At 39.1% G+C, this 18,641-nt stretch overlaps 1 protein-coding gene and 1 long non-coding RNA gene across 2 annotated transcripts; one reads left to right on the top strand and one right to left on the bottom strand.

The window, feature by feature from the left end:
* Positions 1 to 10,274: 10,274 nt before the first annotated feature.
* cyp19a1a (cytochrome P450, family 19, subfamily A, polypeptide 1a) lies at positions 10,275 to 15,441 on the bottom strand. The gene is made up of 9 exons (XM_077563173.1): positions 15,246 to 15,441; positions 15,020 to 15,170; positions 13,921 to 14,075; positions 13,675 to 13,857; positions 12,052 to 12,166; positions 11,866 to 11,974; positions 11,625 to 11,787; positions 11,305 to 11,546; positions 10,275 to 10,796 (listed from the first exon to the last, which is right to left on the bottom strand). Exons 1-9 carry the CDS (start codon positions 15,439 to 15,441, stop codon positions 10,539 to 10,541), a joined length of 1,572 nt encoding a protein of 523 aa, XP_077419299.1. The 3' UTR covers positions 10,275 to 10,538.
* On the top strand, positions 11,012 to 12,245 carry LOC144050154 (uncharacterized). The gene is made up of 2 exons (XR_013293794.1): positions 11,012 to 11,520; positions 11,620 to 12,245. It is a non-coding gene; the product is annotated as an uncharacterized LOC144050154 (long non-coding RNA).
* Positions 15,442 to 18,641: the final 3,200 nt, after the last annotated feature.

The raw sequence follows: 18,641 nt of genomic DNA on the forward strand, positions 1-18,641 counted from the left end.
TCTACTTTTCTGGTGCCCCCTCTCCTCCCACCGTCTCGGTCCGCCCCCTCTCATTCTCGTCCCTCCTCTTCCTCCTCCTCCTCCTCCTCTCATCCGGTGCTGTCCACTCCAACCCTTTCTCTACCTCTTTCTGTATGCAGCCTATTCCTCCCTCGCTCTTTCTCTCTTCCTCCTCTCTCTCTCTCTCTCTCTCTCTCTCTCTCTCTCTCTGGGTGAGAGCGCTGCCTGTGTTTTTTAACCAGCAGTGGGAGAGGTTGTTTCAAGGCAATTTAAAATTCATCCCAGCAGTATAAATCCCATGACCTCGTGTTACTGGCTCTCATAAAATGAGCCCCTAACTATCCATGGTGGTCACTTGACGTGAGGTCAGTTGCTGTTTAACCATAGGCAGTAAAGGCTCCTTGCACAAAATCTCCAGGTCCAATCTGAGCCACTTTAGGCTTGTAAATAAACTCGAGGCAGTGTTATGGAAACATAGTGTTGGTCAGGGAACCATAACGGATCTGTTTATCATGGTTGTTTTTAATGTTGGCACTGGTGGTGTTGTGAACTCTGCTGAGTGTCCTTGAATGAACTATTAATGATTATTTCCCACAGACATTTTTTAACTCGAACATGCACTCATGTGCCAACTTTCCCCATTTTATTTTCTTAGTGTAACAAAAAAAAAAAACTGTTTTGTTGGGGGGGGGGGGGGTTTAACATTACACACTTGTGATTTTTATTAGCTTTTTATTATTATTATTTTTAATCCAAGACAGCTACACACTGCAGGTAACAAGTTCAAATAAATTTACACATTCACCCTTTGTTAATGAAAGAAAAACACACAGTGGTCACAGAAATGACCTGGATGAAAAAATAATAATAAACATTGCTATCAAATAATGCTACACTCACATTGCTTTTATATTGTGCTTAAATAGAACGACTGCATTTTAAACTCAAAAAAGAATGAAGAAAAGATTGAAAATGAAAATGATTGGACAATATGAGGACGTTCAACCAAGGTGTGTCCTCTGGTGACTAGCAGTCACTGTGCTGTGAGGTGACCAGGGTTATTAAAGTTTTGGAATTTTTAATTTTAGTTAGTTTTAATTAGTTTTCAGGGTGGTTCTGTTAGTTTTTATTAGTTTTAGTTATTTGAAAAATGCCTAGTTTTAGTTTAGTTTGTTAGTTTCAGCCATTTTCATTTGGCTGTTTTACTGGATTTTGACAGATTTTTCAAGGCCCACAGAATAGTGTGTTCTATTGCTATAAAAACAAAAAAAATATATAAATATATTTCTATCTGTTTCCGTTTTGCAACAATTAGCATTAGAATATAACTTAAGTTTCATCATTATTCTCAAATCTGTTTGTGAATAAAGTGGGGGAAACAGCTAATTGCAATATGGCCCTGATTGATTTCTTATACTCTGCTGCCACCTGCTGGCTGTTTTTGTAATTAATACCATTGCTTCACCCGTTCTCTGCAGTTGAGAGGCTGCATCAAAGCCTTCTGTATGCTCTAGCATAAAAAACAAACAAACATTAAAAAAGAACGTATTAATACGCCTTTGGGAGCATGGTAATATTTAAAATAAAACATATTCATACGTTTTTGGGAGCTAATGAGTAAAAAAAAAAAACACCATGGTAAAATTAGAAAAGTAACACATTTTTTACCTAATGTTGCAATTCGGCTGTGTTAAATGAAAAAAATCAAGCATGAAAAATTGTCGCCTGGGAGTGACATCATCTGAAGGTGTTTTTCTATTGGCTGCTGCTTGATGATGTCACTTCTGCGCGACACACTTTCAAACGTCCTTCTTCCGGTTAATATAAAAATAAATCTACTTGAAATCACGTTTAAAATCATGCATTAAATTAATTACCAAAATGGAGGACATTTTTGCTATAATTTAAGTAGTTTTAATTAGTTTTGTAAACAGTTTCAGTTAGTTTTCGTCTTTAAAAAAAACTTTTTCATTTTTTATTTATTCCGTTGACAATTTTTTGGGGGGAATTTTTGTTTTTTCGTTAGTTTTCGTTAACTCTAATAACCTTGGTGGTGACATGGCGTGTACCGCACTAAATATGGACCGGAGGAAGCGATGGAGACACGTAACGAAGATTGGAACGAGAATTGTTTTCTTTTCTTTGGTCCTTCCTCGGGTCTCCTGACGGGCTCACGACTCTGGCTGGAAGTGTTCGGTTTAGGTGAACGGTATGGGATTTTTTAATAGGTTTTAGGTGAACTAATGAATACACACTCACACGCGCGCACATTCACACACTCACACACGTACAAAATTAAAAAAAATTTAAAAAAAAGAGAGAGCAATGATGATGACATGACAAATCGTTAAAATTACCGAATGAACAATACTGAGCTCTCCAGAAAAAAAAAAAAGGAAAGAGAATTGTTGACAAAAGGCAAAGTCTATAAGACCATTTCCAAGCAACTTGATGTTTCTGTGACTACTGTGTCGTTGCTTCCAAGGAACTCAAAAAGGCCGTCATATTTCAAGCAGTTTACAAGCAATTTTTTTTGTGTGTGTGTCACGCGGCCTACCTTCCAAAGTTAAACATAGTTTGCTGTGAAAGTTGAGTCTCACCACCTTCTATTTTTTGCTGAATACCACTCCATCTTGGAAGCAATCCAGTGAAAGTTATTCCTCTGGTTAGGTTTGAGGTAGTGCGTTGTAGCCTATTTGTCATTTTTTTCACCTCACCATAATTACACAAAAGCCCCACTGGTGGTCAACTGATGGATATGCAGCATTGATGATTGTGTGTGGAAATGACTTGAAAGCACAATAGTCTTTTGTGTGACATGTCTTGCTTGTGAACACGGATTCCAGCGTGCGGGGGCAGGTGCGCGTGCCGTGACAACAATTGCAGGCCTCGTCAGCCCCCAGGTGTGGACTTGATGGATGCACAGCAGGAACAGTGGGCACCAGATGCCAATAGGCAGCCTCGGGCTCACTTGGAGCTTCAATATTAACCCGTGCTCGTGTGTGTTGTGTATTTGATATCCTTAATATCCATCTTAAGCTCTACACACTAATAGAATGATTTTGTAAAACAAGTTTCTTACTAATAAAGTTTTTTCTCCACAACTGTATAACATTTACTACATGTTTGTAGTGAAACCGTTGAGTTGCACGCTACTAGTGCTATTAGTGAGGTGTTAAAAGGTGACTGGTCCAATTTGATAATGTAACTTGTTGTACTAATAGCATGTAATTGTCAACTAGTACACAGTTTTGCTTCACTAGTAACATGTAGCCACCTACTAGTGAGGACAAATAGCATTCTAGTACATGACTTTCCATAAAGACATATATATATATCCTTCATCCTCACTAGTAAGACAATGCCTGGTACTAGTACAATGACTGGATCTTACTAGTAACATTTTTTTCCACTACTATATAACATTTCTGCACACTAGTGGGACACATTTAGCATACTAGTAGGACAACTATATATTAAACTACTAGTGGGTGTGTTGGTGCTACTAGTATGATCCAGGAAGCTACTAGTTTCTGACACATGCCTAGTAGCTTTACTAGTGCAGCACATTAGTTAACTAGTCAGCTTTAACTGTCCTTTAGCCCGCCACTAGTAGCACTAGTAGAGGAAAAATCACTTACTAGTAATTCTACTAGTGTGCTGAATTACTACAAAAAAAGACATACTAGTACATGGACCTTCAACTGGGTATCAAAATGGCTGACTATTACTAATACTAGTAGGGCAACTATGGCATACTAGTAGGACACTACATGTTTCTCATCAGGCAAAACTACTAGTTTTACTAGTGCAGCACATTAGTTAACTAGTCAGCTTTAACTGTCCTTTAGCCCGCCACTAGTGGCACTAGTAGAGGAAAAATCACTTACTAGTAATTCTACTAGTGTGCTGAATTACTACAAAAAAAACCATACTAGTACATGGACCTTCAACTGGGTATCAAAATGACTGACTATTACTAATACTAGTAGGGCAACTATGGCATACTAGTAGGACAATACATGTTTCTCATCAGGCAAAACTACTAGTGGGCATTTTGGTCCTGATAGTAGGACCCAAAAGGCTACTTGTGTGACAGATGCCTAGTACTGTTACTAGTCCAGCACGGTAGGTTGCTGGTAATGTTTGTGTACCAGTAGGCCAAGAGTGGCATTAGAAGTAGAAAAATATTACTAGTGCGCCCTATTAGTGCACCATAGTCATTTACCAGCAAGGACTACGAGCATGTAAGGCTCATTAAATAGATTTGAGACTTCTCCTGTGGTCAACATTTCATTTTAATCAGTGGGAGTCACACTCCAATCCAGCGTGTCTCTGCAGGGCAGGACAAAGCAAAGACAGGACGCTAATAGGAAATAATGACCAGCGGTGACTGCAGTATTTTCATCCTGTCCTATCCCATGAGAAAACAGCGCATGAGTCGCAATTGTCATCATAGAGGACTGCTTGTGTTGTAACAGGACGGAGGGGATGTTAGGTAATCCTCCTCGAAAAGGATTGTCTTCCCAAATTTAGGGACGTGGTCACGACAATTTAGAATCTTTACATAGCTTACATGCAAAACAATGTTTTTTTTGTTTTTTGTTTTATCACGAGCCCGTTTGATTGAAACTGATTTAAAAACAAAACAAAAAAAACAGCACAGTCATTGTATACGGATATTGTGCGTGATTTTACATGTGAACACTATTATGGGAATAAACATTAGTGGATAAGAGGCTGCAAGTGCAGCAAGTTACCATGGTAACAATATAGCTGCATTATGAACTTACGACCTTAAAGCATGCCGAGTTGGAGTAGTAGTGTTATATTTGTTATACACTGTATTGGCAAAAGAATTGGGACACCTCCCGATTACACCTACAGGGAGTAAAAATGGATGAATGGATCCTCACTTTGAGTCCATTAGATTATGTGTCAATTCTGTCCATTCCATAGAGACACTTGTGAGGTCAAAGGTCACCAATGTTGACCTGAAAAGAACATCTGATAGCAATTTCTTGTTCTTTTCAATTGAGTTGCTCTTATTTACCACCTATTGTGTTCAATGGGTTTTTAGGTCAGGGATCCAGTTGGTTACTTAAGATGATTTTAAAACAAAGGCCCAAGTGCCCAGACGTTGGTGCCAAGGAACTATGTTGAAGTGAGTTTCATTTAGACAAAAGTAGTGCTTTGTTCCCACCTTGAGGCATCTATAGGCTATTAAAACCTTTCGGGGGCATCAATTGAAATGCATATTTGACGTAGGGCATTGTCTCAATTCCCTGCAAATAGCTGTGTTTTTCAATGTACATTTCAAACAACAACCCAAAATGTACATCACTTTATAAATGTCAATTCTTGACAGTGAAAACATGGACATGAACAACAATCAATAAATGATACAAATATGAAATATTTCCATGTTGTGGTGGCCCTGGCCGAATTGGCGCTGACCATCTTGTATTCCAACATCAAACCAAAATCCCACATGACAGTGGCCAAGCACTACTTTTGTCTAAATTAACTCCTTCAGCAAATAACAGACGATACAAAAAAAAAAAAGGTGAATATGCAAATATCGAATGCTGGTGCCTATGTCAGGGCAAAGAATTGGTCAACCGACAGCACATACCTCTCACGTATCTCAAATGTATTCTGATGCAATGATGGCTTTAATCCTGCCTACTCATTTCTGATCAAGGCGAAGCAAGGCAGCCTGGGGACTAATTAACAGGCGAGCTCTCATCACGTATTTTAATGCAGCAAAGAGGCAATCGTAATAATTTTTTGGGGTACGGTTATGTTCTACTGTTTGTTTTGCTCCAGTGATTGCAGTGAACATTCTGCTCTGGGTTTCTTCGGACCACCGTTGGGGAGATGACCGTCATTTTAACGACGGACTCTTTGCAACTATTTTATCTTGATCATCAAAACAGCAAGCTCATATAAACACTTCCAATAAAGGTTAAAGCCACTTCAAAAACAAAGAAAAAGAAAATGCTGCTCGGTGTTTACACTATCAAACTACTAACAATGTAGTGGAGTAAGTATATTTGCCTGTTCGATTTCCATGGCAACCACAGCTTTTATTGACGCAGTATACCGACAGGGCGTCGAAACCGACACTGTATGTCCACTGGCATTTGAGAATTTTCACACTTTGTGTGTGGTGCCCAACAAACAGCATGCAGTCAGTCAGAGAGCAACTTTTTTTGCGTCAGAGACATTCGGAAGGCTCGCTGGCGTCACGTCAAAACAAACCTGTCACGTAAACGCAAGTACATGAACACATGACTGTAGATGTGAGCGGAAAGTATCATTTGACCAGCAAAGATAACAAGAAATATATTTCAGTTGAGGGTAGAGAGCTAAGATTAACAAGGTTAAACATTAACAAAAATGTTTGTTTTTGAACGTTTAGTAGAACTGTAACATTTTCCATACTAGCAGAGGGCATACTAGCAATTTGACTCAATGGCAAAAAAGACAAAAGCATTCTTCGTGTGAGATGATGAACTAGAGAAAGTTCCGGTGCATGCAACAAACAACTCTTCTACTTGTTTACAAAACGAGAAAGAGATTTGGGAGTGTCCGGATAGTTCGTGCATGTGCGCGTGCGTGCGCGCGCATAGCATTTGATTGGCAATAGGAAATGACAGCATCGGGCCCACATGTGACAAAGCAAAGTGATAATGAAGGCGTTTCACCCTGGAGCTGCTAAATGCCAATATGTATGAGCGTTTGCTTTTAAAAATAAAATGCACATGTTAAATATTTATTAGCGCTTGACCTCATTGTTTGCTTATGTTGTGTAACCGGATATTAAAACTGAATTTAAGTTTCTAAAATATAATATAAATATATAATATATATATAAATATATATATTGAGAGTATATTGAGAACTTTCTAGGAAATATGAAAGACTGACAACAGCACACATTAATGCAGAATAAAGTTATGCAGTATCCAAAGTGCTATAGCCTTGTAAACTGATCATTAAGCAGAGCAGTAAGTGAGCAGCATCAGAATCAGAAAGAAGAAAAAAAACAAGAAAGTTGAGGCGCTTCATTTAGACAAAAGTAGTGCTTTGACACCTCTTTGTGCCAAGAAACAATGTTGATGTGAGTTGAAGAGCTTAATTTAGACAAAATAGTGCTTTGACGCCATCTTGTGTCAGCTTAGTGGTAAGCAAGTATATTGACGTGAGTTGAGGAGTTTCATTAAGACAAAAATAATGCTTTGGCATCTTCTTGCATCGCCTTGGAACCAAGAAAGTATGCTGATGAGTTGACAAGCTTAATTTTGACAAAAGTAGGGCTTTACTGCCCACTTGTGGCATGTCATTGAAGTGTGTTTGAGCTTTATTTAGACAAAAACAGTGTTTTGACACCTTCTTGTGTTAGCTTAGTGCCAAGGAACTATAGTGTTGAGGAGCTTTATTTGGCCAAAAGTAGTGCTTTGGCACTTTCTTGTATAATTTTGGTGCCATGGAAGTACGTTGATGCGTTCAAGAGCTTTATTTAGACAAAATTTGTGCTTTCTGCCATTTTTTGGCATCTTATTGAAGTGCGTTGAGGAGCATCATTTAGACAAAAGTAGTGCTCTGGCGCCTTCTTGTGTCACCTTGTTGCCAAGGAACTATATTGACGTGTTTTGAGGAGCATAATTTAGACAAAAGTAGTGCGTTACTGCCCACTTGTCGCATGTTGTTGAAATGTGTTTGAGCTTAATTTAGACAAAAATTGTGTTTTGACACCTTCTTGTGTCAGCTTAGTGCCAAGGAACTATAGTGATGTGTGTTGAGGAGCTTCATTTGGCCAAAAGTAGTGCTTTGGCACCTTCTTCTATAATTTTGGTGCCATGGAAGTACGTTGATGCCTTAAAGAGCTTTATTTAGACAAAATGAGTGCTTTCTGCCAACTTGTGGCATCTTATTGAAGTGCTTTGAAGAGCATAATTTAGTCAAAAGTAATTATCTAGCGCCTTGTTGTGTCACCTTGTTGCCAAGGAACTATATTGACGTGTGTTGAGGAGCATAATTTCGACAAAAATAGTGCACTGGCACCTTCTTGTGTCACCTTGGCGCCAAGGAAATATGTTGATGTAAGTTGGAGCTCTTTAGACAAAAGCAGTGCTTTGCCGCCATGTCGGGGCATCTTAGTGTCAAGGAACTCTGTTGAAGTGAGTTGAGGAGCTTAATTTAGTCAAAGGTGGAAATGTGCTGCCATCTTGTGGCTTACCACCAAACAACATTGTTACATAAATAAATAAATATACTGTGCTGAAATATTGATCTCATCGCAATTATTCATACTATTTACTTGAACGTGTACACGTGTCATGATTATTATATGAATTCACCACGTGGACACACAAGAACTTCTGCCAACCATCATAACAGCATTTAATGATTCTGCCCGTCACTCGACATCACCAGCATAGAGAAATAACCAAAAATCCATTCTTTGACATAAATAAATCGTTTTCAGGCCAACTGTATGCAATTGGATCATTTCCTCTAGCACACCTGCTGATCAGTTGAAAACTTTTGGGATGATGAAACAGCATCTGAGGGGGCTGCTGAACTTTTCTAGACATCGCTCACATGATCCGTACCGGCGAAGAGCAAGTTTGCTCCCGATCCAAGCGAAATTGTGTGCAGAGGCTGCTTGGGTAGGGAAGTAAATACTTGCATGCTGTCCATCTGTCACAAACAACCTCAACTTTAATTTCTCACAAAGAAGCTCTTCTAAATTCTCGCTCACCAACCATTTGAATCACAAGAAGGCAGACACAAGAACTAACAAACCGCTAAGAATTGATCACAATACTTGGCGAGCGATACGCAAGCTGAGCAATCTGGCAGACACTGACTCGAATCCCACAAACCGCCAAACATCACAGAGCATAGTTCATAGGTCGCCGCGAAGTAAAGCTGAGTTCTAAGGCCAGCTCATTTCAAAGTCAACTAAGGAGAATAACATACCTCAAAGCAAAGTCACAAATACAGGAAACTTGTGAAAACTATCAAACACAGGAAAGTACGGTAACTAAAAATAAAAGCGCAGCAAAACAACACAGATGACAACAATGCCAGAAAAACAAACATTTTGGCCAAGCTTGCTACTAAAAGCAATTACTCGTCCTTGATATCCAGTTTAAGATCCATTCTTGTACACTCTTTTTCCTCAAGCATAATATTAGAATGACTAGGGCGCACTAGTAGAAAAATTCACGACTGTATAACATATACATTAGGGGTGGGAATCTTTGAATGTCTCACGATTCAATTAGATTCCAATTTTTGGGTCTGCGATTCGATTCAGAATCGCTTTTCGATTAAGGACGATTTTTGATTCAAAATGATTTGATTGACAATTAGTTTTGCTTCAATCTATAGATGTGCAAGGAATTGTAATGATCTACTCAAGTCTGACTCACTAATGCTAATTAGCGCGCTACTCGCGGCACTTTTAGCATTCAAAAGAACGTCTCCACAATGCAAAAAATATAACTTTTATTGGAATAACTTGATCGTGACTTTTTCCTTCTACTCTCTAATGTGGCTAGAACTTAACAGTGTATTAGACCACTTGGAACCACACTGCTCCTAAGTGGCCAAATCGGGTACAACATGAACAGCGCTCCAAATAAAGGCACACACAGACAAAGGTAAGACAGTATAAAATAATTTAGATAAAATCGATTTTAGGACATTTAAAATCGATTCTGAATCGTACTGAATGAGAATCGCGATTCTTATGAGAATCGATTTTATGGCACATCCCTAATATACATACACTACTGTGACTACTTTGGCATACTAATAAAAATGTATTTACTAGTAAACTCAACGAGGCTACCAGTGTGTGATATATGCCTACTATTTAGGCCTAGTAGTGTTACTAGGGCAACACAGGTTGAATTACTTACTAGTTGGCTTCTAAGTGGTACTAGTAGTGGAGAAAAAAAACTTTTTTGGGGGCCTAAAGACATAAAAAAAAAAATCTTCATCCTATTCAAAGACATCATACTGGGTGTATCTCAACATCTCTATGTAAAATAAAACACTAGGTTTGAATAGAACATCATGAAAGTCAGATCTAATTGCTGTTCTGGTTGAGGACCTCATTGTACTGTTACAGTGACCTCTTGTGGCTGCTATTGGTAACGACAACACGTGAAATAGTATGAGCGTTCTTTTTTGTTGGATCGGCGCGTCCTAATGCACGACTAAAATGTTGCACAACAGGGGAAAAAATGCAACAATCTTCTGCAATAATTTATTGAAAGTGAAAAATATAATAATGAAATACAGTTTAATATGGTGTGATAGTTAATTTGATACACATTGACAAACATAACAAATAAGCTCTGTACAGCCATGCAACACATACTGGCTAAAATATATTCACGTGTAATTTTTTTTATATTGAATAAGGTGTACCCAATAAATACAGGTAAGCAATAATGTTCTGTATGTGTGTCGTCACTATATAAAAGTCTGGGAACAGGAAAGGCGGCCAAAAAGTCTCAAAGAGGGTCCCAGTGTCCTCTCTTTCGGGGTAAGAATGTCATGGCTAGACTTTGGCTGTCATGCTGTTGCGCCACAGGCTGTTGGGAGAGGTTGTTGGTCTGCGGGATGCCGTCCAGGGTTAAACCCTGATGAGGGCACACACAATACTGGGAGAGCAGCGTCACCAGGATTGATTTCATCATCACCAAAGCCACGTGTTTGCCCACGCAGGCTCGCGGACCCGATCCAAATGGTTGGAAGTACCGATGTGGGGCCTGGAGAAGGAAAGACACTTGGAAGTTATCAAAGACTTACTTCAGTCCAGTTTTATTTATAGTAAACCTTCACATATTCACAGTTTAGCATTTGCAGATTTATTTTTATTTATTATAATTTTTTTAAGTATCTTGTGGCCACCATCTTGTGGCCTTTTTCGGCAACTAAACCTTTTTAGCCAATGAATATGTTGACGTGAGTTGAGGTGCTTAATTTAGACCAAAAAAGTACTTTGCTACCATCTATTGGCATCTTTAGGCAATTACAGATATATATAAACATTGCTCTGGTGCCACCTAGTGGCATGGTGGTGCCAAGCAACTGTGTTGACTTGATGGGAGGAGCTTTTTAGCCGGGGTCACTGTAGTGTGGAATCTTTGTTTTAGAGCAAAATATTAATCCCATCAACCTTAGTTAAGAAAAGGAAGGACTAACGCGAACTGTTGTGAATATTGAGTATGAAAAAGATCGACCTTGTTCCTCTGAACACATTTTTTGTCTACTTACATTTTTTTCAAAGTTTTTTAGACTCAGTTCATTGGGTTTGGGGAAGAACTCTGTGCGATGCATGCGGCCAGTGTTGAGAATGATATTTGTGCCCTTTGGGACCCTGTAGCCGTCAATGACGTCATCAGACAGCGCACGCCGCATGGTGAAGTCCACTACTGGGTGGAAACGCAAGCATTCTTTGATGAAGCTCTCCAACACTTGCAGCTTGGGAAGGTCGTCATTTTGCAGGGCTCGCTCACCTAAAAGCAAACAATTCACCTCAGTTAAATACTAGAACATTTTGACTTATTTATTTATTTATTTATTTTGTAGCTCACCTATGACGCTGTCTATCTCCTGGAGCAGCTGCAGCTCCACACATGGATGCTGTTTGAGAAGCAGCAGCATGAAGAAGAGGCTGACCGACAGAGTGTCGGGCGCGGCGATCACCATCTCCAGCACACACTGCCTTACGTTCTCAGCAGAAAGTTCACCCCGATTCTAAAAGCAAATATTAACAGTTAAACCATCTTGTGAAGTCGAGGATGGAACAGACTGAACAACTTTTTTTTGTCCAACCTGTGCGAATATGAGCTCGGCAGTGAAGTTGATGTCCAGTTTATCCGCCTGCTCCATTTCTCTCCTCTTATGTTCCACGAGGCGCTCGATGGCATCTTGGAGCCCCTGGCTGAAAAGTGAACGATAACATTGACAATGAATTCGGTGAGTTGATTTGATGGATTTCAGCTCAATAACAGGACTCACGCTGTCGCCTTGTGCCTTTGGTGGATCCAGTCAAACTTAAAGTAGACGTCTGGTTTGATCAGGACGCTCTGCCAGGTGTCAAAATACTTTAAAATCTTCTGCATCAGCTCCTTTTCTGGACAACAATGCAACATTAGAAAGGCTTGTTTAATCTACATCACAAATGAAATCTCAATAAATTATTATCTACTTCATGTTTCTTGCTAAATTGCTTTGTTCATTTCATGGGTGGAGTTTACATGTTCTTTCCGGCCGTGCCTGTGTTAAAAAAAAAAATTTTTTCCCGGTACTCGGGTTTCCTCCCAAATTCCAAAAGACATGCGTGATGTATTAATTTCGTAGTCTGAATTGAGTTTGAATGGTCGTTTGTCTATGTGTGCCCTGTAATTGGCTGGCAACCAATTCAAAGTTGACCCCGTCTATTGCCTGAAGCCAGCTGAGATGGGCTCCAGCACCCCTGCGACCCTTGTGAGGAATAAATGGAGCTAATACTCATGCCGCACTTTTCTGAGAGCACCACTGCCACCTAGTGCAGCCAAATAAATATGTTGAGGGTTGCGTTATTGTCACTGAAGAAAGCCTCATTATGTTATTGCAATACACCAGAGGGGTCTGTGAGCTGAAGTGCCAGGATGAGGCGACTTTTGCATTCACATGACATCAAAGAGCAACATAAATTGTCTATATTAGGGTTTACTTCCATATTTAAACATTCTATATGAGGAAGTGTATTATTGCACTGAGATTTAAATAGTGCTTAACTGTAGTTTGTGTGCCTATTCATCTGCATGTCAGTCTAATTTTTATTATTAAATATGAATAGATTTGATAGATGTTTGGACTTGTTTTTTTTTCCAGACAACCTACTGTACACACTTTAAACACAGACTGGGATCCAATCTATGAAACAGTAAGTAGTGATGGACAAATGAAGCTTCATGAAGCACTTGTGATATGTTTTGACTCCTCTAGATGGCACTCCTGGCTTAAAGATGCAGTGGAAATTTAATCAGTTTCAATTGCACTAGCCTTTATCTTTAAGCTAAGAGCACCATCTAGAGGAGTGAAAAAAAATTGCAAGTGCTCCATGAAGCTTTATTTCCCTATCACTACCTATGGATAAAAGTGTCATCATAAAATCGTCTTTTTTTTTTCTTTTTCAAAATGCCATAATTTGATGAAAACCACAAATTTTGTTAAAAACAAGAAGAAGTAATCATTGCCATATAAATCACCAGGATAGAATTTTCCAAGATTTTATTGCAGAATTTGCAGCCATTTAACTTTAACAGAGCCTCCAGCAAGATGCCAAACATGGAGTTATCCCACCCAAGTTCTCAATGACTCAATTGTACATCAGGCTGAAACCTTCCAAAATCGTCACTTTTCAGGAAACCCCAAAAACGGCATTAACATTGCATCATCAAAGTGAGCGAGCCATTTGGAACCCTTTATTTTGGTCAATAATGTGTTAAAATACCACCTGCATGTGGACATTTTTGAAAAAATATCAAATTGAGATGATGTTGATGCATTTTGTGACTTTCACAGTCACAGCAGGAAGCAAAACTACAATGTGACCAAAAATGTGTTTAGTCTCAATCAAAGTCCAAGCCTACTTACCATTAAAAGGCACATCCAAGAAGAGTCTATTGGAGATGTCAACCACAGTGCAACGCAGCAGATTCAGAACATCCACATTTGTCAAGCTGTCTCCTCCCGCAGCCTTCTTCAGTTGCTCCAGGTGGTTCTGCGTGGAGGAGACGCACACCTCCAAGGTCCGTTGAAGGCCCGGGCCTGTCAAGGCTGCAGCACAATGTCGAGGTCGGTCATATCCTTTCCTTGACCCAGTAGAAGTGCACTCGTTACCTTTGATGAAATATATGCGTGCCTTTCTCCACTGGGTGACGTCGTTGTTGAATATAATCCCTCTCTCGTTCATCCCGATGCAGCTCAATCCTAATTTGCTCCCAAACCGTGAGGTGTAATGTCCATGTTTTAAGACGTGGTGCACCGCCGATGCTCTGGTAGATGATAAAATCATTTTCAGGGGTTATGAAATTCCAGGAATGAACAAGAATTCCTGGGAATGAAGCAGGAGTTTACTAAATTGAAGATTGGCGGAATTTTTTTTTTTTTAGCTTAATCCTGACGAAAACCGGATTTTGTGCAAGTACGGTTGTCATGCAAATAAAATGTTATTAGATAGAATATTGCTGGCATTCAGTCGAAACTTTATGTCACAATTTGGCAAATTTCTTTCTTTTTTTTTCAAATCTAAAATTTAGGTCAGTCCCCACGTGGGTATGCTTTTTCTGAATTATTAATATTAATTAAGTGATAAAAATGTCTTGCTCTCTTGGATGATGCAATGTTAATGGTTGACATTTTTGGGGTCTCCTGAAGTGACCATTTTGGAGGTACAAGGGTTTGGCCCGACACTATCTTAGTGACATAGCATAACTGCTTGTAATTTTTTACTCATTGTCACAATATCCATAAATAAAATACCACTGTGCTTACAAAAAAAAGTGTTTTGTCTTCCCTGTGTAGATTCACAGTTACGGTACTATCGAGGTAATGATAAGGTAAGGTTGAGTCAAAGCAAATGGACTGTTTTTGTGTTTTTTTCCTCATTTTGCGAGAACATTTCAAATATATTTTCTGCTTGAAAAAAAATTGCCAAGTAAATGTCCAATTCTTCAAACTGTGCATAATATCTCAGTGACTTCCAACTTCATAAAAAAATACAAATAATAATAATCCTATGATGTTGGTAAAATATGATACTTTTGCATTAATGACCCTCCATTTCAATTCATTCCCAGTCATTCTCATGGAAAGTTTCTCATTTGAAGTATTTCCAAAATTCCAACTCATCTTCCCATGAAATACAAATAATAACAATAACAATATTACATATTACAATGTGAACGATTGACCTGTTTAGAGTTAAGTGAAAGCCAACCTGCTGAGAATTAGAGTCTCCTCGCCATCAATCCAAACTCTGACAATGTCACCATACTTGTCGTTGTAGTAATTGCTGGCTGTGCCAATGCCCGTCCAAATAAATCTCACATAAGACATTAGTGGCCCCAATCCCAGACAGAAATATGGACCTGTGGTAAAGAAAGGTAATTTTTTTTCAAACCTTGACTGAGAAAGACACCATTCATCTATTCGAGATGACCGACCTGGTACTCGCCGCTTGTCCGCGTGGCCCCAAGCCACCAGCAGTAGACAAACCATTAAAAGCAGACTTCTAGTTGCCACGGAAATCCCAACCGCTGCCCCCGCAGTTGCATTCTGGGACGTGGGGGCCAATTCCGACGCCATCGCCTCCAGCTCTACCACAGCCATGGTGCGTTCACAAGCAGAGATCAGCTCCATAAGAAAGTTGATTGAAAATACGCAGGACAAAAACGCCACGATGAAAGCCACGCAAGCGCTTCTTCTTTATAGGCTGTCGGCGTTGGTTATGAGCCAGGTCAGGGTAACGCAAAAGCCACAACACAAGGGGGAAAAGGGTAAACAATACACTTGGAACCTTGACGCTTGGATTGGGGCCCGTGTCCTTGAGCATACGCTACAGTGCAGTATTTGACATTTCGCTGATGAGAAGAAGGAGTTGCACTCCTTTGAACATCAAACGATGCATGCTTGGAAAACTCACAAATGAACACCTGTTTGAGGGAGGAAGACTTTTTAGAGTTACAATCATACTGTAAACTAACAGGTCATGGCATTATATATCACCTGCATAATCTATCAAAGCTTTTGACAAATACGAACATTTCTGATGTTTCCTCAATGCAACGCAATTTTAAATGCGTCCTTTACACGGTGAAAACAAATGGTGGATTGTAATGCATTTTGCCTTTTCATTTCAAAATGTCGTTTGACAACTGAAAATGTTAAGGCCAGCCACCATTTTGTCTCGTGACGTAAACTCGGGATTGTCAATAGCGCTCCCACTAGCACTTGAAGGGATACTTGACTCATTGAGCCAAAATATTTTGTCTGTTTCTCATGAACAATTAATACCTTTAAAAAAACTGTGCCATGATTGGTCATTACTTCCTTCCTCAGCACAGGTGATGTCCTCTTCAGTCAACAGCAAGTGGGAAAATGTGTTTTAAAGGTATTAATTGTACATGAAAAATAATACAGTTATCAAATTAATTCTGAACAAAATACAAGTATCCCTTAAAATCCCTGTAAGTTACAATAAATGCCACATTATAGATGAGTGTGCTGCCCAGTCTGCCTGGCAAGCTAGAAGGGCAACTGGAGTCCTTCCTGGTGTCTCAACATGTGGCGAAATGACACGTTGAGCTGCTGTCGTCATCTCAAGAAGGAATGTTTATTCTTTAGGCATAATTCAAGTTTCAATAACAAAATAACAATCCAAATGTTTTCAATGTCGGTGTTGTCAAAAAAAAATGCCATAAGGTGAGTTATAAAACTTCAGCAAGCTATTAGCCTTAAATGCAATAAAACAAAATATCTCTGCAAAATTGCCTCACACTGTAAACTATTTTCACATGAAATAAAGTCTCAAGCAAACATTTACTATTTCAAATGGGGTCTGATGCCAAAGTGTGCCACTGGGCGCCATTTTAGCACACCCAAAAAACAGTTTAAAAATGCTACAATTGAGTAATGAAGTTCTCAGTCTGCAAGTTCTTATCAATTTTCTTCAAACAAATCTATCAATTCATTTTATAGGTTCTTTAAGTAGCAGAAAAGATATGTGTGCAAAAACTGGTTTAAAAGTAAAAAACAAAACCTGAATGTAATTAAGTAAAAAAGTAAAGAGTACAAAATATTTTTGACTGTCAACTACATATATATATACACATGTATAATATATACACATGTATACATGATACAATGCACTGAAACACACGAACACACAGATAACATGGTGCATACTGTTGTTTAAGAGCGAGCTAGTGTTGGCATGAAAAGCCGTCAGAAAAAAAAAAGAAAGAAAATTCAGCTAGCTACCTAAAACAGGTAGGTAAATTAATTGCTAATGAGTACAGTACAGTATTTATATTTCTTTACTTACTAGCAGTCAGTTTTTTTTATTAACACTTTTTTCAGAACTGCATGTCAGCACAACATTTTTATTATTTTGCAAACACATTTTATTTTTATTTATTTTTTATTATTTATTTTTTTATGAGCAAACACATTTTAAATGGATTCATTTTGTTAGTTGATTCAATTTAATACATTCTTTATCACACTATCATCCTGAGTCACAAATTGGAATTGCACAGTTCAGAATTTCTTGACTTTGGTAATGAACAGAATGTATTGAAAGAGTGACAAAGCCTTTGCTGTTTGCCAGAAAAAATGCCTTTGTTGTAACGAGTATCAGTCAGCCGCCGCCCACTCTCGTCCGAGAATGCTCTGCGTTCAAATGGCCGACTGTGTTCTGAGACCTCGATGTGATGGCGGCGTGTTCCACATGATGTCAGAGACCCAGATTGTTTTGCATGATTAAGCAATGGTCCTCATGAGCAGATGTTAATCTAACCTCGCCTCTGAGCTCTGTGTTGTGGTAAACCACATCCCCCTTTGTTTCAAGGGTCAACAAGCGCATTTAGAGTGTGAATTATTATGGATAAATCAACAATCATTTATACAGAGCGAAGATGTTAAAATAAATATGATAGGGATTTAATGGACAGTGAATTCAAACTAATATGGTTAACATTATCATTGAACTGTACTTTAAATAATTCACAAATACAAATATTTGATACATCTCCTGAACTTAGGTCATCATAATTCCTTGGCTTCCAAGATGGTGGAAAACTACTACTTTTGTCAAGTGAAGTTCCTCAGTTCACGTCAATGTAGCACCATTGAATTGAGAAGTCAGTTTTATAACAGTAGCACATCTGCGTATGATTTAAAATACAACGACGTTTGTCCTTGTCTGGAGTAACCAAGCGTGACATCATAAGCTTGTGTTTGGAAAGAGATAAGGTCGACAGCTGCACCTCAGGAAGGGTGGAGGAGGGGCCATAGCGGGACTTCACTCGCACTACTGTACTTATGTTGAATATGCTAACTTGCAGTTAGCTGCACTTAATGGATGAACATATTGAGATTGATCTATCATCATCCATTTTCTGTCCTCATTTTGGGTCAAGCTAGACCACATTCAACACAAATAAAAATGTTTCTTATATTTCATATTTTCCTAGCCAGGTGTTTCAATACTTTTGTCCACATTATAAATCTCCTTGTAGTGTACAAATCCTCTTTAAGATGCATGTTTGCATGCTTACCCAGATAAGCACGCGATCATATTTGCTCTTTTATGTGTTTACATTTTGCCCGCAGTCTCGCCTGTCTCGGAGTGAATGAAAGGCAACAAAGAAGAGCGCCCTGACGTGCTCTTAATGCAGGATGTGCGCACGTGCGCTGGAGGGAGTCAAGCTGCTCAATAAACCGTCTGTCGGTGACCTACAGCTTCAGGCCAGAACACCAACTCTGCTTCATGGAGTCCAGGACCTGCAACCAACTGTAATCTTACGCTTCCAGCCGTCTCTTATGTGCGTGCGTGGATG

This window comes from Vanacampus margaritifer, chromosome 4 (genome assembly GCF_051991255.1).
Source record: "Vanacampus margaritifer isolate UIUO_Vmar chromosome 4, RoL_Vmar_1.0, whole genome shotgun sequence".
In the NCBI taxonomy this organism is placed as follows: Eukaryota; Metazoa; Chordata; class Actinopteri; order Syngnathiformes; family Syngnathidae; genus Vanacampus; species Vanacampus margaritifer.

What these genes read in the sequence shown, in the direction of transcription:
- cyp19a1a (XM_077563173.1), bottom strand. Translation starts at nt 15,441, where the DNA reads ATGGAGCTGATCTCTGCTTGTGAACGCACCATGGCTGTGGTAGAGCTG. An exon ending in CTTGGATGTGCCTTTTAATG is followed by an intron (nt 12,167 to 13,674) that starts GTAAGTAGGCTT and finishes ATTGTTGTCCAG; the next exon opens with AAAAGGAGCTGATGCAGAAG. An exon ending in CAAAGGCACAAGGCGACAGC is followed by an intron (nt 11,975 to 12,051) that starts GTGAGTCCTGTT and finishes TTCACTTTTCAG; the next exon opens with CCAGGGGCTCCAAGATGCCA.